This window comes from Lutra lutra, chromosome 15 (assembly GCF_902655055.1).
Source record: "Lutra lutra chromosome 15, mLutLut1.2, whole genome shotgun sequence".
In the NCBI taxonomy this organism is placed as follows: domain Eukaryota; kingdom Metazoa; phylum Chordata; class Mammalia; order Carnivora; family Mustelidae; genus Lutra; species Lutra lutra.
In genome coordinates, this window is record NC_062292.1 from 31,099,578 (window position 1) to 31,123,510 (window position 23,933).

General features: G+C 56.0%; 1 protein-coding gene across 2 annotated transcripts in view; it reads left to right on the plus strand.

Moving 5' to 3' along the window:
- Positions 1 to 3,051: 3,051 nt before the first annotated feature.
- Positions 3,052 to 23,933, plus strand: part of SUSD4 (sushi domain containing 4) — an 85,996-nt gene continuing 65,114 nt past the window's right edge. For both annotated transcript variants that reach the window (XM_047705238.1, XM_047705239.1), the window contains exons 1-2: positions 3,052 to 3,306; positions 3,727 to 3,906. In XM_047705238.1, the coding sequence (XP_047561194.1) occupies positions 3,762 to 3,906 (145 nt within the window). In that variant the 5' untranslated portion in view covers positions 3,052 to 3,306; positions 3,727 to 3,761. The remainder of the gene's footprint in view (positions 3,307 to 3,726; positions 3,907 to 23,933) is intronic.

Here is a 23,933-nt window from a genome sequence, read left to right on the forward strand (position 1 = left end):
GTTCTGATTTCTCTACTGGGGTCCCAGCTATGTGCTCAGCCACAGGTGGACCAAACAGGTGAGCACAGTTCTTGCACTGAGAACTCATGATCTAGTCAGAGGCATGGGCAGGCAAGCCCCTGTCACAGTCTGTACCATGTGCAGTTGTGGAGGGATGGAAGGTGGGTGTTGGAAAACTGGTGGTCCATCTCTTGGAGGTGATGTCTTGTGGTGAGGGTTGAGCCTCAGGGATAATGCAGGAGGGAGGCAGAAGGGACCACAGGGCGTGGAGTGGTGGGGTGCGTTGGTCAGCCTGATGCTGGACATCAGGTCTTATGCCCCTTCTTGTTCAAGACTCCTGCTCACAGATCTCCTGTGGCTTCTCTTGCCACTCTGAGTGAAAGCTGGACCACAGCCAAGGCCTCAGAGGCCTACTTGGCCAGGTGACTTCTCTGACCTTCGTCCCTGGTCTCCCTGTCACCCACCCACTCCAGCCCCCCTGATGTCCCTCCTGTTTCCTGCATTTGTCTCTTCTGCCTGGAAATGCTTTTCCATCAGAAAACTGTATGGCTCCCTCCTTTACCTCTTTCAGGTCTTCCCTTGAAAGTACCCCCAGCTCCCCTGTTTATTTAAAAAAAATCCCACCTCTTTCCTCACACAGAACATGGGATGGACTGGAAGCTCCCCCTGACCACACCAGGCCCCTCTCTTCTTTCTGGTCACCTGGTTGCCTGATGAAGACGACCTTCCCAACTTCCCTTGCAAGCAGGTACAGCCTCGTGAGCAGGTTCCCGTGAGTGACTGGTGTAACTCACTCGCCTGGAAGGAAATGTTGGCCTTAGGCTTCCCTTCTTGACCACTTTCCTCAGGCTGGAACCTGGACATGCCAGGGATCCGGCTACAGCTATCTGCACGAAGACGTTATCTTAGGGGGAGGGCAGAGCAATGATGCAGAAGGTATCCGGGCCCCTGAGTGACTCTGTGGAGCAGAGATGCTGAGAGAGGAGTAACCAGTCCAAGTGACTGTGTACTGGATCGCTTCATTACGCTGACTTAGCCTGGACTTCACCTCCATCCCTCCTCCACCCATTCCCCAATTTATGATTTATATTTATTATATATCTATCATATTACATATTTATTATTCTGCCTAGCACTTAACAGCTCCTGACAGACCCAGTGCTTTCCTTTGTTGGCTTAGTGTGTCTTCCTTCACCGGAACGTAAGTTCTCAAAGGGCACAGATGTTTTGTGTTCTGTGATCACTTTCTCCTCCCCAGTGCCTTGCACAGCATACTGTTCACAGCTGGTGCTCACATAACACATCCTGAATGAAATACTGTTGGCTACTGAAAGTGAAATTATAGTTGTTTTCCCCCAAAAGAGATTCACTAAGTTTTGAAAAATATCTCGTAGTGGGCAGGGAGAGGCTGGGGGATGGAAGGGAAAAGTGAGGGAAAATAGTACAGGGACCGCAGAGTTGAAGTTGGGCCGCTGCACTGTGGTCAGTCAGGGACATGGGCACAAAGCCACTCCCCTCATGCTGGGGAGACAGGCCTCAGGAGAAACCAAACGTGCTGACACCTTGATCTTGAGTGGCTGGCCTCCAAAACTGAGAAGATAGAACTGTCTTGGGCATGACCCCGCGAGGGCTACGTGGTTAGGGCTGTTTTAGCAGACCAACACAAAAGGTCCTGTAGAAAACTCACCAGCTGGGGTGTTGTGGTGGCCACCCTAATGTTTGTTTTTCTTATGTTGCATGAACAGAAGCAGATTATTCAGAATAACTTCTCAGTTGCATCATGTGTGGGTCAGAAACTATATTTGCTGGGGAGGCTTTTCTAAGAGAGGTGTTGGCAAATGTACCAGGCTTCCTCAGGAAGTATTCCATGAGGCGGAATGACCGCTTATTAGAAATGTCAGGGGACTCCAGCATAGATCCCGTTGGACCAGAAAAACATGTGTATTCCTTTCAATCCCGATGGTCTCTGTACAAATGGGTTGCGCGTTTGTTGAAGAACAGAGTTCAGTAGTATATACATACATATAGACCTCTTACTACGGTAAAAACATGTGCATGGTCAAATATTTCTCAGCTTTGTTGATTTGATGGCTTACTGAGGAAAAAAAATGGAATAAGTATTCAAACGGCAGAGGTCAGTTATAGGACCTCCGAAATGTGGAATGGTGCCCAACTCAGATTCCAGAACCCTCAAAGTGAGACCGTGTTAGCACGAATTAACTTGTGACAAAGTCTCAAACCTACGGTGTGCAAAGCGGCCATCTCAATTTGACAAAGCCTAAACAAATAAATAAATAGAAACCCGATAGAATCGGGATGAATTTGCTGGTGGTATCATGAACATGGTTTTCAGGGCGCAAACTGCTGCGGGATACCGGGGAGCCCCGGATGTGAATTGCCGCCTGCCTGCATCACCTCCTTAGTTCACCCCTCAACTAGAGGGAGACCAGCCTTGGGCGGAGCGGTGGGCGGAGGAGAAAGGGGTCGGGGGAATGGGCCACCCCTATGCGGGTGCCGGGTTGTGCTCCAAGAGCCGCGCGGAGGCTAAGGCTACCCCCTGAGGACTGGGAGCCAACACCCGACCCCCTCGGGTTAAGGCCCACCCCTCCAGAGGCCTCCCTTCCCCGGGTACCCAGCCTTCTCCAGCTGCAAGAACCGCACCCGTACCCCGCTCAGTTCCCCCGCGGGACAGCAGCTCCCGCGCAGGCGGCGCAGACGCTGGGAGAGGCCAGGGCAGCTCTAAGGCACGGGCCTCGGATCGGCGCCCCAGCGGATCCTGAAGGGCAAACGCCGGGGTGCCCTGGGAGGGGGAAAGAGTCTCAGCCGCTTCGGTCGCCACGCGGGCGCCGAAGGGACACGCGGAGCCTTCGCGGGGACCGAGGGCTGACGTGTAGCGGGCCCCCAGCGTGGGTGGGAGGCCGCCCCGCCGCGGGGCAGGCAGGTGCAGGCGCGCGGGATTCCGATTGGTCGCGGTACCGCGGCGGCCCCGCCCCTCGCGCGCAGGCTTCGGCGGCTGGACGCGTTCCCTTACGCGCCCCCGCCTGCCGCGCGCCCCCGCCGCCGTCCGCGCCGCCGCGTTCTCGAGCTCAGGTGGCGGGCGCGCGGCCGGGCCGGCGTCCCCACCCCCCGCGCCCGAGCGCCCCGGGAGCCCGAGGGGGGGGCGCGGGCGGGGGGCGGGCACGGGCGCCGCCGAGGCTTCCGTCTGGCTCGCGCGGCGGCGGCGGCAGAGGTCGCGCACAGATGCGGGTCGGAGCGGCGCGGGGAGGCGGCGGAGGCGGGAAGGAAGCTGCCAGAGGAGCCCCGCAGGTAAGCGCGGGAGCCCGCGGGCCAGGGAGGGGCCGCCGCGCCGGGACCCCCCGCGACCGCGGGGCAGGACCCGGAGCGGGGGGGTAGGTCGCGCGGGGACCCGCTGCCGCGCCGCGAGGTGCCCGAGAGTGACAACGCATAGGCCCGGGGAAAAGTGCGGGTCCAGCAGGAGACGCGGGGATGCTGCGGACTTAGCGGCCGCGGTCCCCGCGCAACCCCGGCCCGGCCGCCCCTCCCCCGCAGTCCACCCGCGCGGCGCCCGGCCGCGCTGCCTCGGGTTGCGCGCGCCGGGTAGGGGGGTGGGAGGTGATGGTGGGGGCCGGGAGGGGGGTTCCCGCAGGGAGGGGGACGGAGGAGGGGAGGCCCCGCGGCCCCGCGGCCCGGCGGCCCAGGCACCGCCGCGTCCGCTCCTGATTGCAGGCGCCTGCGAGCCGGATGCGGTGCGTGGACGAAAGATGCATCATGGAATGAACCCGAGCCCGGGAGACGGATTTCTGGAGCAGCAGCAGCAGCAGCAGCCGCCGCCCCCTCGCAGGCTGCTGGCCGCTGTCCTGTGGATCCAGCTGGCTCTGTGCTTCGGCCCCGCACAGCTCACGGGCGGTGAGTGACCGCAGGGCCCGCGGCGCGGGGGTGGGCGCCAGCCGGACACCACCCTCCGCCGGGACCCCCGGAGTTTCTCCGATGCTTGCGCGCGGCGCGCTCACGGCGCATGCACAGCCGCATGGTGCCTGGAGCTGCCCAGCGGCCCGCAGCCAGGCTCCTCCGAATGGGGCAAAACGAGCGGGCCCATTACCCTCACTTGGGCCGCGGGCGAGCCAGAGAGGGGGAGTGGGCACTTCTGTGCTGAGCGCGCGTTTGTGGGCCTGTGCCTGGTGTCGGAACCCTCAGCGGACAGGGACCAGGTGTCAGCTGTCAGATAGAAGCCAAGGCAAGTTGCCAACTCCCCCACCCCCCTTGTGAGTGTGAAAGGTCTGAGGAACGGGCAAGTCTGGCAGAGGGACGGGTCTGTTGGGAAGTTAACTTTTACCTCTGGAGGGGCTGAGTTCCTGCACGGCTGCGTGGGTATATGGGGGCGGGGGGGGCACAGAGGATCCCATCAGGGGTGCTTCTGGGGGATGGCTTTGCATCTCCATGTCTGATTTACAGGGGAATGCAGTCGAGTGCATCCGTGGGAAGTGGGAGCTGGCTGAAAGAAAATGGAGAGCCTTGGTCCCCATCCCTGGCTGACCCTCTGTGTGTTGGGATCAGGTGGAGGGGGCGCTCTGCCTGCCTTGGTGGAGGAGAAGGAGGGAGGGAGTCCTGGCTGCATTTGGGAGCTGATTGCTGTCCCTTCCGGATTTCTGAGAGAGCTTGCTCACGTGCCCCTGCGAAAGGGCAGACTCATAGGTTTCCCAGCTGAACCACTGTTCATATAGTATATGTGCTGCCGAAGCGAGCACAAACCACTGTTCATATATAAATAAATGATAATTGGTGGGAAAGCAGGTATTGATTGCTAGGAATAAACCATTTCCCCTTTAAAATATTGCTGTTTCAGAGAGTGAAGGTGAACAAGGAGAGACATGAGTGGAAAACTAGTAAAGGGGGGTGGGGAGGGACAGCAGAGGAATCCAGGTCTCAGGCATTGTGCGGAAAGATCTGGACGTCTGGAGCATGGGGGAGCTTTTGGGGTGTGCACGTCTCAGGATTTAGTGAGAGGATACTTGCTTCATCCTAGGGACCTGTTTTGGCTTTCTTTGGTTTTTTAACAGGGGGTGACTTTTGGGTGCTCTTAGTTCTATAGAAACATGTCTGAGGCAGGTGTCCTCTTCACAGAGGACATGGAGGAGGTCAGGGAGGTCAGGCCAGCCACTGTGAGGTCTGAGGGGCTCTGGTTGGCCCCTCTGTGCTGCTCCAGAGTTAGCTCTGCTTCTGGGGTGTGTGGGCGCAGGTGGGCAGGAGGGCACAAATGGGGCTGGGCCTCCCTCTTCTTTCATCGCTTTCCCCCGGTTCTAGCTTCGACCCCTCCCACCAGGTCCATGCCATCCTTCCATCTCCTCCATCCATTTCTTCCGCATAGGTGATGGATCATTGGGGTTCTCTTGCCCACTGTTACTGGACGTGTGAGCTTCTCAGACTGGGCTGTGCTCCTGGTTCTGCTGTTTGTGTCCACAGAGATTCTCCTGAAGGATCTCAGAGCTCAGGGCACGGCCCAGCCCCCTGGGTTCACATTAGTCCTTTATCCCCTCTTTGGAGGGAGAAGACATCAAGCACCATCATCCAGGCCTTGAAGGAGAAGCAGGGAGGAAGGGTTAGCTGTTCCTTCTCAGGCACTCACACGCTGCAGAAAGGATAGCCACCACCTCTGTTCCATGTTGCACTCCTTCAGGCTGCGAAAGTGATTTCTGGGGGAGTATTTATCCTTTCACGATTCCTCTATGGATAAACAGCTCAGGTAGAGAGGGTGGGGGGTGTTCTGTGGAGTACAGAGTACAGAGACTTCTTTTCCAGGGCAGAAACTCAGGTGGAGGCTCCAGGATGGTAGTGAAAACAAATCCTTTAATTCTAGACCTGTGCCTCCAAGGCTTTGATGTGTGTTCCGTCACCTGGAATCCTACTGAAAGGCAGGCTCTCGTTCAGTTGTTCTGGGGTGGGGGAGATTCCACATTTCCGGCAAGCTCTCAGGTGATACGTGGCTAATAGTTCAAGGATCCCGCTGAGGAGCGGTGCTTTAGACTGAGACGTCCTTAAACGTGTTGTTTCTGACCCTGGAATCACTCCCAGTTACCAAATGCAATGGTCTAGCGGGGAGCAGAGGACTCCTAATCTTCCCGTGGTGCCCAGAGCAGGAAACCAGCCCTCCCAGAGTGCTTTCCTTTGTTTGTTTGTTTGTTAATCAAAAAGTTGCATGTTTAATAGATACTGTTCTAAAATGTGGACTTTCATTTTTGATGGCTTTCACTGGAAAAAAAAAACAGCACAATAGGAAGATATGATAGTCTGAGCTGGGAGGAAGAAATATGCGTCCAATGCACGTAATATAGAAAAATCCCAAACTAGATAGAAATTGAGGAGATAATCAGAGGCAGGGGGGAAAGAACTCTGTCACAAAGAAGCCGCTTTGTTCTGGAAAGGGAGACTCACTTCAGTTCTCTTGAGTCCTAGGAGAGAATCCATGAGCCTGTGTTGGCTAGAGGTGACTTTTGGGTGGCTCTTTCCAGGTTGTCTTTTGTAAGTTAGGGAAAAGGACCTGCAGTTGGGGCCACTAAGACCAAATACGCTTAGAGGACTAACAGCTTGTTTGCAGGGAGACACAGGACCTGCTGTCCCCAGAGTCTGTGTGGAGTGTGGTTTCAGCTGCTCTGTCCCTGCAGAGACCTGCTGGGTGTTTACCTGCAGGGAAGAGGGCTCAGAGTTTGCTCTGTAAGTCCATTCCTGAAGGCAGATTCATTAGCCCATCCCTGTGTTGTCAGGAATGCGGGCGGAGCCCTGCGACTCCATAGCTTTGGGGCCTAGACCTTGGAAGCCTAGCATCCTCATCTGTAAACCAGGCATGGTGCTGCCTTGCTTCTGGGTTTGGTGTGTGGCTGGAAACCGTGTGGCACGTAGTAAGGGAAAGTGGATATGCCAGAATCTTCCAGGCCCTTGCTTTATTCATTCAAAAAATCCCAAGTTCCTATCCATACCCTGTGCCAAGCACTGATGTGTACAATGTTCTTTTACCTAGAACAACCCTCTCCTACTCTCTATTCTTTTGCCCAATGAACAAGTTTCACTTTAAAACAACCTTAAGTGCCATAGTCTCGTTCATTATTTCCGTGGTCACTGGGCTGCCCCTCACCTGGGCTCTCACTGTGCCAAGTGTACCCCTCCCTCATCAAGCAGTCTCATCTGCTGGACCGGATGCCCACTGAAGGCAGGAACCGGACTTTAGTCACGTCTGTGTCTCAGGCGCTCAGCACAGCACGTGACACCCAGGACAGGCTCAGCTGATGCTGGTTGACAGCAAAAAGGAGCCCCACATTATTGCCACATTGTTTAGAAAATAATGACTCCCGGTGATCACTAAAGTGCCAGATTCATGGCTATCAAGGCCACTTTCACTTGGAGGTGGTCTAGGAGGTTGGAGGTGAAATCAAGAAAGGTTCTAGAGCAGAGGTGGGCCTTAGGCTGAGGTCTGAGGGAGAGATGGTTGGAGTGCTGCAAAGGGAGAGACACCTTGTGCGAAAGTGTGGGGGCAGTCACTTGCTTGCCTGTTCAGGGAGAGTAAGGTTGACCTAGAACAGCAGATCCACGGGAAGCCAGGAGAGCAGGGCTGATCTAGAACAGCAGACCTGTAGGGAGCCAGGAGAGCAGGGCTGATCTAGAACAGCACACCCATGGGGATTCAGGAAGGTCAGGCTGATCCAGAACAGCAGACCTGTGGGAAGCCAGGAGAGCAGGGCTGATCTAGAACAACACACCCGTGGGGATTCAGGAGGGTCAGGCTGATCCAGAACAGCAGACCTGCAGGGAGCCAGGAGAGCAGGGCTGATCTAGAACAGTATACCTGCGGGGAGCCAGGAGGGTCAGGCTGATCTAGAACAGCAGACCTGCGGGGAGCCAGGAAGTTTGGGCTGACCCAGAACAGCAGATCTGTGGGGAGCCAGGAGAGCAGGGGTGATCTAGAATGGCACACCCATGGGGAGCCAGGAGAGCAGGGCTGATCTAGAATAGCACACCTGCGGGAAGCCAGGATGGTAAGGAGGGCGAGTGGGTTGGAACCCTGTTGTAAGGATCTTCAGAAACCGGTGAGGATTCTGAACATCTCCCTGCAGGCTGTGAGCACTTGATGAGGGGTTTAGGGCAGGTGTGTGATACTGTTGAGCTCTGCTTAGTTTCCTGTTTCTGCTTGCAAATCCCTGACCTGGGGCCCTCCCCCACCCCCAGCTGCCCTCTCCATGTGTCAGGGTTACGGCCCCAGTGCGGGGAATGGGGCTTCTTGAGTTCTTGCTGTGGCTGTGGCATTGGGCTGCGTGCTTGCAGTGGAGGACGCATGCTTTGTCGGCTCACTGATTCCGAGATGCCACTCTCTCATTGGAGTCTCATCGAGGTTTTCTCACCTGGCAGAGTGGGAGCTTTTCATGCAATGTGGTGTCTAAAAGTCATGGTTTCAAAGTGCGCTGGATCTGTAAGCCTGAGTCCCAACTTCTCAAGCTACAAAGTATGTGTCTTCAGCAAAAGGCCACCTTAATACATGGGAACAGCATGGAAACTCTTTCGATTTATCCACAAGGTGGAATCTGAGAGCTTTTGGAGACATGAGAAGGATTTCCTGCAGCAGGCAGCAAATCTCTCCGCTCAGAGGCCTGAGTGGTGAGGTGGAGGGGAGTACGCGATTCTCTAATTCCTGCGGGGTAGTGAAGAGCATAGGTGAAGATCTCCCTCCTGTAAATATTGATTGGATATGCAAAGAAAAGCACCCACGGTCTCTGTCCCTGGCGTTGGAGGCAAATTTCAAAAGCTTCCAAAGGCCAGAAGACTTGCCCTTTGGCCGGGAAGATCTGCTGCCTCACGAGGGGTGGTGTTCTTCACAGAGTCGCCGTCAAGTTCAGCCTCTGCCGCTATATCCACGTGGCTTTGGGCAGGTGCACACCTTCTCCTTGGCTCAGTCCTTCCCATGTCGCTGACTCTCTTTGAGTCTGTGATTGCGGGAATGTGATGGGTTTTGACCTCGCCGTAAAGCTGGTTCTCTGTCTCGCCTCTATGCCCTGGTCTTTAGTCTTTAGTGAGTGCATGCTGTATGCCCTGGGGATGCACAGCGAGGGGCCGAGGTCCTGCTCCCCGGGGAACCGGCAAGGGAGGGCTGGTTTCTTCTCAGAAGCTCAGATGCAAAATGCTTGTGTCAAATGATTTTTTTCCCACATATATCTTAAATTCACTATAAAAGTTAGTTTTATATTGTTAGTGATGAGAAAGGTGATTTTTCCCAGGCTACTTTTCTCTGTCCTTGTCTTATCTTGCAAGTCCATTTGGTGTTTGACAACTGGAATAACTACACATAGCAACGGTACATCTAAATGGACCATTGGGATCCTTGTCTCTGCCTTCAGGGAAAGAAAAGGAAGAAAAAGCGCCTTTCTAATTTGTTTCCATTCACATTTCACCAAAACCGACCACAGCGTTTAGGACAGATACACCAAATACATAAGCTCCTGTCTCAGATATGCCGTTTCATCAATTTCCTGTTGCATTCTCACAAGTATGAGCTGTTTGCCTGTTGCCAAGCAGGGACGACTGGAAACAGACTGGGCAGAGTTTGGGGCTGGCCACTACCTGAGGGTTGGGTAGGTGTGCGAATCATCAGTCAGTGTGCGACGCACTGGGACCCTGAGGGTCGTTTCGTCCTCAGACTCCTCCTTGAACCTCCTAAACACGGGCTGTGTTTAGTGATGGCGTGTCGTAGCCCACTGGATCCCCATGGCCCCTGACTGAGGCTGGCAGCCACTGACCCTTACTTTATAGACAAGGAAACTGAGGCACAGAAGATCAGCAGTCACTCGGTGTTGCCCAGCTGGTGAGTGAGGCACAGCGACCCAAATTATTGATTTTACTGCAAGCTTTTCCCATAGGCATGGAAATTCCTATCGCTAGACGCATTTAAAAAAAAAAAATTGTATTTCAAGGTGAGCATCCCTTTTTAAGCCACAGTTACCGAACATTTAGGGACTTTGGTCCTTCCCGCCCTGATATTAAAGGAATTCTTGTAACTGGAGAGTGCAAAACATCCAAGCAAATCAACCACACGGGACCCCACAATCAAGACAAAGTGAAGGCTGGAGTGCCTGAGCCTTGAGCTCTGAAGGGAGGAGGGGAAGCAGCCAGAAGCCCATGAATACCCCCTCGCCCCCGGGCAGCTCTGCAGCCAAAGAGTGAGGAGACGGGCAAGGGGCACAGCACTGGTCTGGCTCAGCCTTGCCGAGGGGCAGGGTGGGCCCACGGAGTCTGGACTCTGCAGACGGCTGTTCCCCATCCCACCTTCTGCTTATTGTCTCTCCTGGTCCTCCGTGAGGCCCTTCTCCCTGTGATACGGCCAAGCACCAATAAAAGCTTCTGTTAATGGGTGATTACTGTGTTGTGTGCGCATGTTTTCACAGGAACCTTACCCCGCCTCTGATTTTCTTGACAACCGGGTTAAAATAAGATTTTGATGTTTCCCCCCCCTCCTCTTTTTTTTTTTCTTCAATTTGAAGAAACATCTTCAGCAAGGTGGATCTCCTAAGGTGTACAGAATAGACAAAGCAGGTTAGGAGCCAGGCCTGTGGGTCAAGATTTTCCTCTGAGTCCTGTGGGCCTGGCTGGGCCACCTGTGTACCCAGTTGTGTGATGCAGACGATAATGGAGTTAGTATAAATCAAAGGGTAAAAGGGTAACTATGCCCGAGGGTCACACAGGTGAGGAGATGCCCACTCTGGAAGGTTAACTCTGAGGTGACAATAGGATTTGGTAGCTGATGAAAATTGAGACTGCTGTTTGCTGTGCAGGAAGACCCATTTGATGGTCCGAGCCTAAGACACTCAGTTTTAGGGAAGGATTTGGTCCCAACATTTCTTCTGCCTTGAGGAAAAGATTGCTTACTTCTGTAAGACAGAAGGAATTAGCCACTTAAGAAGGAAAACAAACAAATAATCAAGTTGCTCACAAAGTGGAATTAAGAGTGTGTTTTAAAATGGCTTCTTAATTGAGAGTATTGTAATTGCTTTATTAATCTGCAGCAAGGTAAACTGGGAACATCAGAGAGAGAAACCAAAATAATTCCTGACGTTATTTGGAAATGACAGTGCACTTGGGAGCACACGAGCTGTGGAGCCTCCGTGACTGCACTCTGGAGGGAAGGCCCCGCGGGCCCCAGGGAGGGGGGCTGCGGGCAGGCTGCGGGCAGACCACGTGCCCACCGGCCATGCGCAGGCCTGGGCTCTGGGAACAGATTTTTGTTCTCAGAAGGGAGGGAAGCTGCAGAGCTCGTAAACTTGATCAATGATCATTCATCATTATTCCAATAAATTGAGCTTTGCAAGAGGGAGGATGAGTAAGATCTTTTGGAAATGAAGGTATGAAGGTTTGACCTGGTTGTCTGATGTTTCTGTTTGAAATTGGTGACTTTTATCTCCTGGAATTACCAGCATGGGAGCAGAGCTGAATGGGGAGGGTCACTCAGGTACCATATTCCTTTTCCTCAGAGTAACAAAACACAGATCTTCTTTTCTTTGGTCTGCCTGCATTTCTGAAAGATGTGTGTGATGACACTGGTGAGCTAGGAATGGGGAAGTTCTCTTCAGAAAGAAAGAAAATGCATTCTCGTGGTGGGTCCTTTCACATCTGTGCATGTCCGACATTGGGACAGATCTGGCTGGTTTCCCAATTTAGAGCCTCATGTGTGGAGTATCCTGTGGACTTCCCTGATCCCTCCAACTTAGAAGATGCTGATTCTGTCCTGGTGAGAAACAACCTTGTCTTGCAGGAATGTTATCGACAGGGGGTTAATCCTGAGAGGGGCTCTCAGTCCTTCGATGAGACCCCAGCTGTCACCTGATGCAGAGTCCCAGTGTCAGACCTAAGGTCACGATGCATTTTAGCATTTTCGTTCAGGAGACGCATGTGTACGTTCAGTGCTGCTATGACAGCACGTGCGCGATGGCTGCCTGGGGCCACCTCTGTGTTTAGGTCACGCTCGCGGTTTGCTATGGAGCTTCTGAATTGCTGTGTGGACATCAAAGCCTTGCCCAGGCTTTCCCCTTTGGATGGTGATAGGGGGCTTGGATTGTTCCTGTCGCCCTTGCATTGATACCACTGCTCTGTGGAGGAGAGGGGCTCGTTTGCTTGTCGCGAGGGTATGTGTTAATGTCTTGAGGCTGAGAGCTGGAGAAAGCGCAGGAAGCTGGTGTTCCTGCCATGGCCGCCAGCTGGCTAGGGGAGGGCCCCCTATTACGACCTGTGAAACAGGAACAGTGGTGCTTCTGCCTCCCAGGGATGCTGTAGTGATCCACAGTATTCACAGAAGTGCCAGTGTTGGCGGGATCCAAGCCATGGCCCACAGACCGGTCACAGAAGCTTGCTCTTCTGGCTGCGCAGGCTTACAGAGCCTCCTGCGTCCCAACAGATACAGAAAACACTCAGCGGCGCTGGCCTGAGGCCCCAGGCAGCCTGTTCAGGAACACAGACACCGTAGGGTGGGTCCGAGGTGAAGCTTCATGGCAGAGACCCTGGGGCGGGGGGAGGAGCAGAGAAGGCTCCCGCAGACAACCGTCCAGCTGAGTGTCAGGCAGTAAGGATGTTTTCCAGGGAGGGAAGGTGTTGAGCCCTGAGCCCTGAAAGAGGAGTCGTCTGTACTGAAAATGTACTGAAATGAAACCTGTCCAGGGCAGGTAGATGGGGAAGAGACACGGGAAGGAAGCGGGACAGACAAGTGGGACCTGCAGGCGGCACTCGTGCAGAGGCACTTCGAGCCCACAATGCCTGTGTTTGGGGTGGGATGTGATTGGATATTTGCTTTAGGAAGAGATTTTTTTAGCAAGGTGAGGGATGGAGGGGAGGTGGAGAGATCTCCACTCATTGTCTTTATTGTGTTCTGGGGTAAGGGTGACTCGGCGGGGAGGACACAGTGGGGAAAGGACAGAGCCCTGCCCTCCGGATGTACTCTAGTGGGGCCAGTCAGGAAGCTTTCCATGGGCCCAGGAACGATTCTGGGAGGGCTCTGAGCAGAGGGGAACAGGTGCGTGTCAAGACTTTAAAAAAAAAATTTATTTGACAGAGATCACGAGTAGGCAGAGAGGCAGGCAGGGAGAGAGAGGGGGAAGCAGGCTCCCTGCTGAGCAGAGAGCCCGATTCGGGGCTCAATCCCAGGACCCTGGGATCATGACCTGAGCTGAAGGCAGAGGCTTTAACCTACTGAGCCACCACGCGCCCCAACAGGTGCGTATCAAGGAAGGCTGGCTGTGGGTGGAGATGGAGGGAGACGAGCTGCTGGTGGTCAGGCCGGGTCATGTGCAGTGACACAGATGAGGCCCTGTTGATCAGGAGGAGGCTGCCGCTGCCTGTAGGACATCCCTTTAGTAGCCATCTGCCCCAGCATGTGCGGGGGACAGAGACCCGAACTGCGTGGAGGGGCTGCCAGGGCAGCTGGCTGAGGGGAGAAGAGGATTGGAGGGTGGAGCCGGGCAGCTCCCACACTCTCCTGCCGGGAGGAAGAGGAAGAGGTGGAGGAGGAGTGTGGGAGGAGATGGGGGAGGAGCAGGGAGGAGGAGGAGGAGATTGGGGAAGAGGTGGAGCTGGGAGGAGGGGGAAGAGCCGGGAGGAGGAGGAGAAGGAGCCTGGGAGGAGGAGGAGAGGGGGAGGAATGAAGAGGAGGAGGCGGTGGCATTCGCAGTAATGGTACAACCACCATCGAGGAGCTCATCCCGGCTATTGGTGGGGCCGATAACGTCTTGGGGCCCAGAGATTGATTCTTATGTCATTTTCTGGGTGATGTTTGAGCACCTTGGATTCTGGGTATGTGTGCCAATGGGCCGGAAAGGAGGGCGGGGTGCACAGGGCAGGCAGCCCACCTGTGCACAGGTGTGGGGTCTCCACTGCAGCAGAGCCTCGGTGGGGAGGGCAGAGTTGGAGGTCCGCAGGCCCTCCCTCCTGGGGACATGGTGCAGGGATGCGCATGAGCGTTGTGGTCGGGGTGGGGGCGCTTTGTGCTCAGTGCAGGGGTGTGTGTGTACGTGAGTGCGGTGGTGGGGGCGGTGGTGCTGTTTGCTCATTGTAGGGGTGCGTGAGCGTGGTGGTTGGGGCGGGGGCACTATGTGCTCAGTGCAGGGGGGCATGTGCATGAGTGTGGTGGTGGGGCCGGGGGTGGGCGCTGTTTGCTCCGTGCAGGGGTGTGTGTGTGCGTCAGCGTGGTGGCGGGGGCGCTGGGTGCTAGGTGCAGGGGCACGTGTGTGTGAGTGCAGTGGTGGGGGCGGGGCCTCCTCTCAGCTCCCAGGTGCTGGGTGCTGTGTGCTCCACCCTTTGGCAGCCCCGGCTTTCAGTCCTTCAAAGACTTAGTCTTCATGGGCTTTCAGTAAGTCTTCAAAGGAGCGACCCCTCTGTCACCCACACCCCGTGACCAGTGCTGTCACCTCTGAAGCAAGTCACTTGACCTCTCTAGCTTTGGTTTCTTCATGGGCAATTGGGGTGGTGGGCTGTTCCTCTGCACTTCTTGGGGTCAGGCTGTGCACATGGAGGAGGCAGGTCAGGGGACAGAAGCTTTATAAACACAAGACACAGCGGGATGACTGTTGGCCTGGAAGGAGAGCTCCCTCCTAGGGGCTTGGGGTGTGTCAGGGCACGGCATGGAAGCGCCCTCCACGTGTGCCTGACCCTGGGAGAGCTCAGGCGGGGTGGGGGGTGCTCCTGTTGGGCCCTGCCATGGGTGGACCGGGGGAGAAGTCCTGTCTGCGGATGGAGAAGGTCCTCGAGCCCGCAGGAGGGACGCACCTGCAGTTGTCCCTGGGCTCGGGGCCATTTTCGCGCTTGCACAAGCCTCGGGGAGGGGAATTTGCACACATGTGGGGGCAGTGATTCACCATGGTGCTCAGGGTCTGCAGCAGGGGAGGGGCTCCTCCACAGGCCCCCTCTGTCTCCCTTCATCCCAGGTACCACCTCAGCTGCTGGAGGCAGTGGGACACAGTGGGCAGGAGGTTGTGTTTGGATCCAGGAGTCACCAAGGGCTTTGTCCATGTCCAGTGCCAGCTGCACGTGGTCTTGTTCCTGAGAACCCCTTTGTACCTTTGCATACAGGCTGCTGCTTTTGGGCATCTGTGAGCTGGAGACTTAGGGTTCCCAGCCCTCAACAGGAAGGCCCAGAGATCCTCTGCCTTCCAGCCTCGCGGCCCCTCGGGACAGCAGCCCCCTGTGGGCCCGCCTGTCCTCAGGGATGTGCAAGGCTAGGGTCTGGTCTGGGAAAGGGGTCCTTTGGTGCAGCGTGAATAGCATACTTTGCCTTGGTGGGTGGAGAGTGTCCTGTGAGGCTCTGGGGTAGCGGGACATTTATGCTTTGGAGAGGGGCTCTCATTTACGGGTAACAGGCACCCAGACCCTCCGGACCACCCTTCATCATCTGCAGATGCAGGAAGATCTCATCCTTTGGGGGCTCCCCGACACACAGAGTGTATCTGAAAGTGGGGGCCACCCTGCCCTACCTCTGTGGCCCCGGGTGGAGAAGAGCAGCCGCACTCTAGGCAGATCCTGTTCATCCATTTGTCTGCAGTGGTGGTAAGAATCCCTCCTCCTGCCCTCCCCGCTTTCCTTCCCAGAGCGGCACGGTCACGGGGTGCTCTCATCAGCCAGCAGCCACGCCTGGCCTCCCCTCCACTTGGCTGCATGCTCCACATGTGTCTCACCTCCCACGTGCCTCAGCCTTCTCTCGGACCTGCCGCATCCATGTTGTTGTTGAACTGGGTCATGTTCTCAGGGACATTGCTTGTGCTAAGTTGTGCAGAAACGCAAGACTGTGCCGGACCAGTTGCTGTGGGATGATCTGTGTTGTCAGTACTGTTCCTGGGTTGAGATCAACACATCGAAGGACAAGGTGGCCACACATTCATTCAGACTCGTCTTTCCCGGAGACGGATGATGCACTAGGCACAGCCCATTACCCAGGAAAAACAAGGGCAGAGCAAAATCCAAATTAGGTCCAAATCCATCGTTCTCACCACCCTAAGCTGCAGGATCCTTCCTTGGGCTGGACTGGCCTGGACTGCCCTCTGTCCCTCGTCCAGCTGCCCAGTCTCCCTGTCCCACTCCTTCCACGACCTCTCGGGTGGCCCCTGGCTTCCTCTCTGTCTTCAGCACTCTGGAAGCACTGGACTGCTGGACTGAGCTGGGGGCCACGGAGGCAGTCTGATCTAGGGGCTGAGCAAGTTGCCCAGGCTCCCACCTGCTCGGCTCGAGCGTGCACCTGCTTCACAGGTGTGCTTGCCCACCTCCCTCTGGCAGCCGGTGGCCCCCTGGCCCTGCAGAGGAGGACAACGGAGCTCTGGGGTCCCATGTGGCCCTGTACCGTGGTTGCTGAGAACATGGGGTCTGGAGGCAGATCCCTGGGACTGAGTCCCAGGCCTGCTGCTCCCCTTGATCCATCTGTGCCTCAGTTTCCTCGTCTGTATGATTGGGATGGTGATGCCCACGTCATGGGGCACTGGGAGGATGGAATGGGTGTGCATGTGGAGGGCACAGAGGACAGCTTCCAGCACTATTGTCTTTGTGGTTGCTGCGCGTTGCGTCTTCACTTACAACGCCAGGATCCCATTGACTCTCTACCCGACTGCACTCTGTGTGATCTAGAAGCTCTGTAATGGTTTCTCCTGGGCAGTGTGTGCACTGGGACCAAGGGCAGCCCTGGTATTGGGCCTCTGCAGGGGATGATAGGTTCCTTTTCCAGGGGGGGACTCCGGGCTGGCTCTCCTGAGCTCTGGAAGCACAGAGGGACGGAGTCTGTCCTGGCCTCGTGGCTGGTCGGCGGGTCAGTAGGCTCCTTAGTGGTTTGGTAGTCAAGATCTGCGACCATGGGATTAAGAGATACTGTCGAATCGAGAACTTTTTACTTCTGACTCTTCCTTCCCTTTGGCTTTGGATGCCTGGGTCAGTGGCAAGAAGGACACTGGCTTGGTCTTGAACCCTGTCCTGCCCTTGGCGAGTGCAGCCCTGTAGGGCCCGAGTTTTTCCTCACTGTAGCCCACTGGATTCAAGCAGGGCTTTGAGCTGCTGTAGGCGAGGAACTGAGGTGGTCTTGCCAGCCTCTGCCCACCTCCCCTTGCATGGTTACTCCTAACCAAAGGAACTTAGTAAGTGCTCACTGTGTGTAAGTCCTGCTTTAGGAGCTCAGATGAGACATGGGGGTGAGGACCTGGCGTCAGGTGTGGGCAGTCCACAGACCCGTGGCTTAAACGACAGCACTTCATGTTCTTGCAGTTCTGGAGGCTGGACATCAGAGGTCAAGAGGGCCAGCGAGGTCCATCTTGCTGGGGCCCCAAGTGGCCATTCCTGCCGTGTGTGTGGTGGGTGGAGGGAGTGGGGAGAGGGAGCTCCCCGGAGTCTCTTCTCACGAGGACACCAGCCATAGTGGCTCAGGGCTCCACCCTCATGACCTCTGTTAAGCTCAGTCACCTCCTCCAGTCACTCAAGGGCATTCAGGCTTCAACATACGAGTCTGGGGGTAAGGGGGGACAGAAGTCAGCCCTTGGCAGGTACCTGAGGCAGACCAGTGTGAATTCTGATGAAGAGGTACTGTGAGGCCTCAGAGCTCAGGGGAGAGCAGAGAAGGCTTCCAGGAGGAGGTGATCCCAGAGCTGAGCTCTGAAGGAAGAGTGGCATGTGTGCACATGTGCGCACGTGTGTGTGTGTGTGTAAGAGAGAGAGAGAGAGAGAAGGGGGATGTTAACAATCTGCTGTTTTCCAATTCCTGTGTTTTCTTAAGTCATTCCCTGAACGTTCCCCGAGGTTTGCTCTACACAGACCTTGCAGACACTGATGTGGGGCCCGGGGATGATCCGGAAGCTCACATGTGCAGTTTCCCAAATTACAGGCCGTAATGTTTGCTCTAACCTAATCAGCCAACTGCTAGACACTCCCAGTATTTGATTACAGCTGCTGGCCCCTAAAAAATCAATTGCAAGTGGGTCCCCAGGCCACCGAGTGGGCCACGTCTGGCTTAGGTCAGGTAAACATTGAATTACTGCTGGAGTGGGCCTGCGGAGAAGTGATGGGTTAATACCTACGGTAATAGGAGGTTAGCTCTGATTGCATTTTAAGTCGCTTTGAATTTATCTTTCACAGGGCAGTTTCTCCTCTCCCAGTCAAACATTTCCTTTGTTCCTCCCCCTCCTCCTTCCAACGTTCTGAGTTGAAACACGGAGGGCTTCTGACTGACCTGTGGGTCTGGGTGTGGTGGCGGTGCCTGAGCTCTTCAGGGGCCTCCTCCAGGCCGACGGGGCGGGCCGTGGCCAGGCCAGCTGAGGTCGGGCTCCCCGCATTCACCCCGTCTACTCACTGCCTCCTGGGAGCACTCTGTCTCCACCCGCATTCCAGCTTCCAGTGACCCCACTCCTGCGCATGAGTGCGTGCAGACTGGCGTGAGGAGCCTCACGTGCATTCGTTACCCGAAAAGAGTCCAGAAAATCTGAGGCTCAGGGCCAACTGCTCAGGCTAAGCAAGGGAGGACATGGTGGCCAGGGGCTTGGGAAATTGTTTCTCATTCGTACAGTTTCCTCGTTTTTGAAGTTTTGGAGTTAAACGCCTGGGCTGGGGACCAGAATGTGCTGGGGACCTTTGGGTGGAGAGGCCGGGCTCACTGGGATGGGCAGGTGCCTTTGGAGTCGCCCCGCGGTTGAACCCCTCGCCCCCCTGGCTGTGGCACGCGCCGCAATTTAGAAAGACTGCTGTTCAGCCATTTCGCTCTAAATAGTAAAACAACAAGTAAGCCTCTAAGAGGCAGCGATCATTTACCGAGCAAGAATTTTCTGAGTCATTCTGATGTGCGAGGCGCTGGGCCAGGCAGGGTGGGAGTCAGAGATGAACAACAGGCAGGACCCCAGGCCTGCGCTGTTCTGGAAAATCACGTGTGGGAAATAATCATCTTTATTTCTTCCCCGTGAAAATGGGGGTAGAGTGAGAAATATTCCAAAAAATGCAAAAATGATGCTTCTGTCTTAGTTATCTCTGTAATTCAGCACGTCATTATGACACATTGAAGTATTATGGGCTTTCTAAGTGTGATTATCTGCTCTTGTTATAAATGGATAGCTTCATGGCATAGGAGAAACCATGTTTTTGTTTTTGTTTTTGTTTCCCATGATGGATATTAGAAACATAGTAAATGTCCTGGTCATTCAGACCTGTAGCCTGCCCAGTGTGGGCCTTGGACGTGCACCTGTGCTGCAGGGACCTTGGAGGGGGTATTAATTACTGCTGAGCAGGCGGATTGGGGGTCTTCCAGCAGGCTGGCAACGGATCCAGGATCGGGACCCTGATTTCCTCTCCCTGAGGGCTCCCCCGTGATGTCAGTCACCTTCCTGCAGACAGCTGGGGGCTGTAACAGTGGCCACCTCCCAGGGGTTCTCTGGCTTAGACGAGGTTACATGTGGAAAAGCACTTACAGCGGTGTCTGGGCCAGAATGCGAGCTCCATGGCTGTGAGCCACCCGTACCTCCTGTGCATCTCGTTCTCCACAAATCCTCTTCAGCCCGCCTCAGGCAGGCGCTTCCCCTCACATCTTGGGTAATAGACTTTGTGCATTCACGAGCAACTATGTCCTCCCTTAAATTTCCCTTGGACACGTTCATGCTGGGAGGTGCTCGGATAAGCTGGTACTTTCTTGTAGACTTTACTATGCAGCTGTTCTTCACCCCGTGGAGGATCCATCTGCCCATGTGTCCTCATCTGTCCCTGTGCCAGGTCTGTCCCCTGGGGCCTGTGGGTCCAGCCCCCAGAGGCTGGGTTGTGGGGCACTGGCAGTCAGCTGCCCACAGCTGGCGTGGTGGGTCCCTTTCTGAGGGTGTGGGGAATGTGGTTGGTGGCGCTACCAGGGTTTCCCAACACTCGGGGTGATGGGTCCCGAGGCCTGAGTGAAGAAACGACAGCTCCCAGTGAACACGGTTCCCAAACCAGACCTGTTCACGCTGAGACCGGGGAGCAGGTGTTGTGGGGAACCCGTCATGTTGGGAACATCACGCTCACGAGCACAATCCATGGGGTTTCACTCTCTTGACCATGGATAAGTCATCAAAGCCAATGCCGAGGCTGAACTGTGACGAAGTGATTCCTGATTTCTGGGAGAAAATGAATGAACTCTCCACACACTACACCAGCAGAGCCGTGGTCTCGCCACGCTTCTAACCTTGCACGTAAGAACCGGGAGTTGGAAACCTGTCCTTACCCTGTACTTTTAGGAGAATACATTAGCACAAGTGTCCAGCTCTGCCTTGGGACACCCGTCTATGAAGAGATATCACAGTACTGGGAAGAGCATTCCCATCAGAATCACCAAGGACTCACTGTGCACTAGGCACCGTCACCGGCTCTGCCTGGGACCTTGAGCTGGGATTGCATCCCCCGGGGGTTGGGACGCAGTTTGATGGGAGGTAATTCTGTCTCCTGCTGCAGTGATGGGGAAGGTCTGTGTTGAGTGCAGGCAGCACCGTGGGGTTCAGGAGTAGAAACACAGGTGGAGGGCAGGGGACAAAGACAGTGCTGTCCCTGGGCAAGTGTGAGGCTTGGTGCTGCTTGGGGGGGCCTCACTCTGGCCTGAACTTCGAGTGTGTTTTGGAGACATGCAGGCAAGAGACCGAAAGCATTGCCAGGATGGTGAGCATGACAATGGTAACATGGTGGCCATAGGCCAGTGTTTAGTGGTTGGCCGCTTTATGCATGGTTCACATGTTTTCCACATATTAATTCGTCTAACCCTGTGACTCAGGTACTGTGTTCATCCCCACTTTCAGACCCTCAAACTGCAGTACTGGGAGACGGGCGGGCTAGGGTGGTGGGGCTGGGGTCCCATCCTGGCCCGTGGCCCCACAGCTTCCCTGCTGGGGCACTCAGCCCCAGACCCTTTGAGGGACTTGCCAGCCACATTGCACCCCGAACCCCACCCTGAGGGCGGTTAAGCCCAAAACCCCAGAGGAAGGAAATGACGAACAGGAAGCATAATACCCTGAACACTGTTTCCTTCCCAAGAACTCCTCGGGGAGCCCTCGGCGAGCCCCTGCGGAGCCCTGAAAGGAGCAGCATGTTTGAGCCACGCTTTACAGCATGTCTGCCCTCAAGTGTTGGACGCTGTCTGAGACACAGTGGTTGTCGTGACTGGGATTGGCGTCCAGAGGGCAGACGCTAGGGGTGCCGCGGTCCCCGGTCCATGCACCGGGCGGACCCACGCTGAGGCGCGCAGCCCAGCTCAGCCCTGGGCCTGAGGCTGGGAAGTGCTGCTCTGGGCACCAGTCTGGCTGTGTCGGACGCCGGTGGCTGGGCAGGTGTCCAGGCAGGGGCGGAGGGGACGGGAAGCCAGGAAGATGCCATGAAGGGACGGCAAGGGAGGAGCGGCAGTCAGAGTTCTTGTGAGGACCGTGGGGAGAAGTGTGGCGTCCGTATGTGGAATGGAATGTCAGGGAGAAGAGTTCGTTTTAGGAAGATGGTGAATTTGGTCCCAAGACATCTGGTTTCTGACAGGTGGAATTGCCCAGCAGGTATATGAGAATGAGGACGGTCAGGGGACACGTTGGGGCTGTGAAGGCAGATTTCTAGTCCTCTTCTGGGAAACAGTAATTGTGATCAGTGTTTGTGGCCCAGAGAGAAGAGTGAAGGCCAAGAATTCACCAGTGGCTCCCTGGGCTGAGGCTGGGACTCAGGGAGAGCCTGGAGCCCATCTCTGAATCCCAGCTGCACAGCCCATGACCTGTGAGCTCATTGCTCAGGGGACCCTGGCACTCTGGGGGGCTTGACGGGAGCCCCGCTCACTGCCCAGGGGGGCCTGGTATTCTGGTGGTGCTTGACGGGAGCCCCGCTCACTGCTCTGGGGGGCTGGGGCGGGTGGGCTCGGCTGGGGGTGGCAGCCCCCCGCTGGCGGATGCAGCCGCAGCTCGGCTATTTTTAAGCGTGCGCTCCGCTCCGGTGGAGGCTGCCGGCGCCTGATGCTGAATCACGATCCAGCTTGCTAATTGCGGCGGAGCCCATGGTCTGCCAAGTACCCGACAGGCATCTGGCTCTGCGCGGCGGGTTCCGGAGGCAGCCGGGGATGGGGAGGGTGACACGACCCTGTGACGGGGGCCAGGTAGGCCCAGTGCGGCTATGGTTCTTGTAGGTACCCCTGGGTGTATAGACTGACAGCAGCATTTCTGCAAGCTACCGGATTGTGGCTGGCTGTGAGGTGAGGACTGTGCGCATCAAACCCGGGTATCTTTGCCATCAGAGCTGCTTTCATTCCTTCCCTTAGAGCAGAAGGCACCGATGCGCAGCCATCAGAAGGCTACCTTGCCCACGGGAGTCAGGTGGAGGAGGTCGCGCATCCTTGTCTGGGGTCCTTCCGCATTTCTGAGACAGGAAATTTAAGCAAGTCTCCTGCAGGGGATTCTCTCCCAAGGCAGGCCTGCCTCACTTGTGCTCTCCCTCCCCAAGCACCTGCAGGTCACAGCCGGCCTTGTATACCTCCTATGGGGAGGTCTTCCTGCTGGAGCCCCTGGAGGGCTCACCTCTTGGGAGAGCTGGGCCATCGTTAGGCCTGCGGGTGAGTGAGGGTTTGAAGGAGTAAGCTTCCCAGCCCCTTGCTCACCTCCAGAAGGCCTTCTCTGCACCCACGTGCCTTCCTGCCTCTTCCCCAATGCAAGGGTGATGCAGATCATGGAGCCAGCCAGCACCCTGGCTGGCTCCACACCATGAGGGGGTGGCTTTCCCCTGTTGGCTGAGGTGGCCCCTTGGAGGGTCCCAGAAGTTTCTAGAGCCTGAGCTGTCCATTGCAGAGGCAGGATGGAGTTCCTAGAGCTGGGCTGTCATGGGAAGGGGAGCGATGGACAGCACAGGCTGCCAGGTCTCAGCGGGTATTGGCTTCTTGTACCTTCTTCCTTGTGGGATGCATGATATTGCGGCGCAGACGCACACATCACAGCCCCGGTTGGGACCGTGGAGTCCTCCTTTGGGAGCATGATTCATGCAGGAGGCTTGTGGGCTGTCGCCGGGGGCGGGTGTGCCCCAGGTGAGGGTCATGGTGGCGGGCCTTAGGGGCTGTGAGGTTTGGCCCACACGTTTCTTGGCCTACGGATGTGCCACTCACAGGCTTATGAAGCTCCTGGCGTCCCAGAACGGCAAGAGTCACTGGGTGCAAGGACAAGTTCCTCCACAGCGGTCCTCCATGGCCAGCCCGGGACAGAACCGAGTCTCTTTCCTCACTTCCAGCTCCCTCTTTGACCCACCGCAGTGTGGTTCCAGCCCCCATGGCTCCGAAATTCTCCTGGGAGGTGTTGCCGTGGGAGGATGTGGGAGTGCCAACCCATGGACACTGTGGAGTCATCTGTTCTCAGTGCCCTTGAGCTCTCTGTGGCCCCTGATGGCTCTTTCTAGAGACTCCACTCCTGTGGCCACCAGGCATCACTCACCAGTTGCTCCTCCTTCTGGGTGTCTGTCTGTCTGCCCGCACCAGCCAATGCAGCCTGGTGTCAGCTTCCACCCAGAGCTGGGGGGTCCTCCTTCCACATGGAGTTCTCCTTGCACCTGCTCATGGCCTGTGCCGCCACCTCCCCAACCTGCCTGAACTGAAGTATATTCTTCTCTCAAAGTGCTTCTGTCCCCAAGCTCCCCATGTCCGTTGGTGGCATCGTTGTCTGCCCAGCTCTCCAGATCTGGGGCCTGGGTTCCCTGCATCCAGCATGCCCTTCCCACCCACCCTCCCCACTGTCAATGGACTGCTCATGCCAAACGTTCAGTGTTTCTGAGTTGTCTGCTGGATCCTACATTTCCTGATGCATAAACCTTACCTATGGGTTTTTGGTGTGCCTTTTCTTAACACAGATGGCACGATGGTTTCCTTCCCTAGTTCTTGTTCTTCCTTCTCTCGGGCAGCTGCCTCCTGTGTTTTGTTCAAACTGTAGTCACTTCGCAGACTT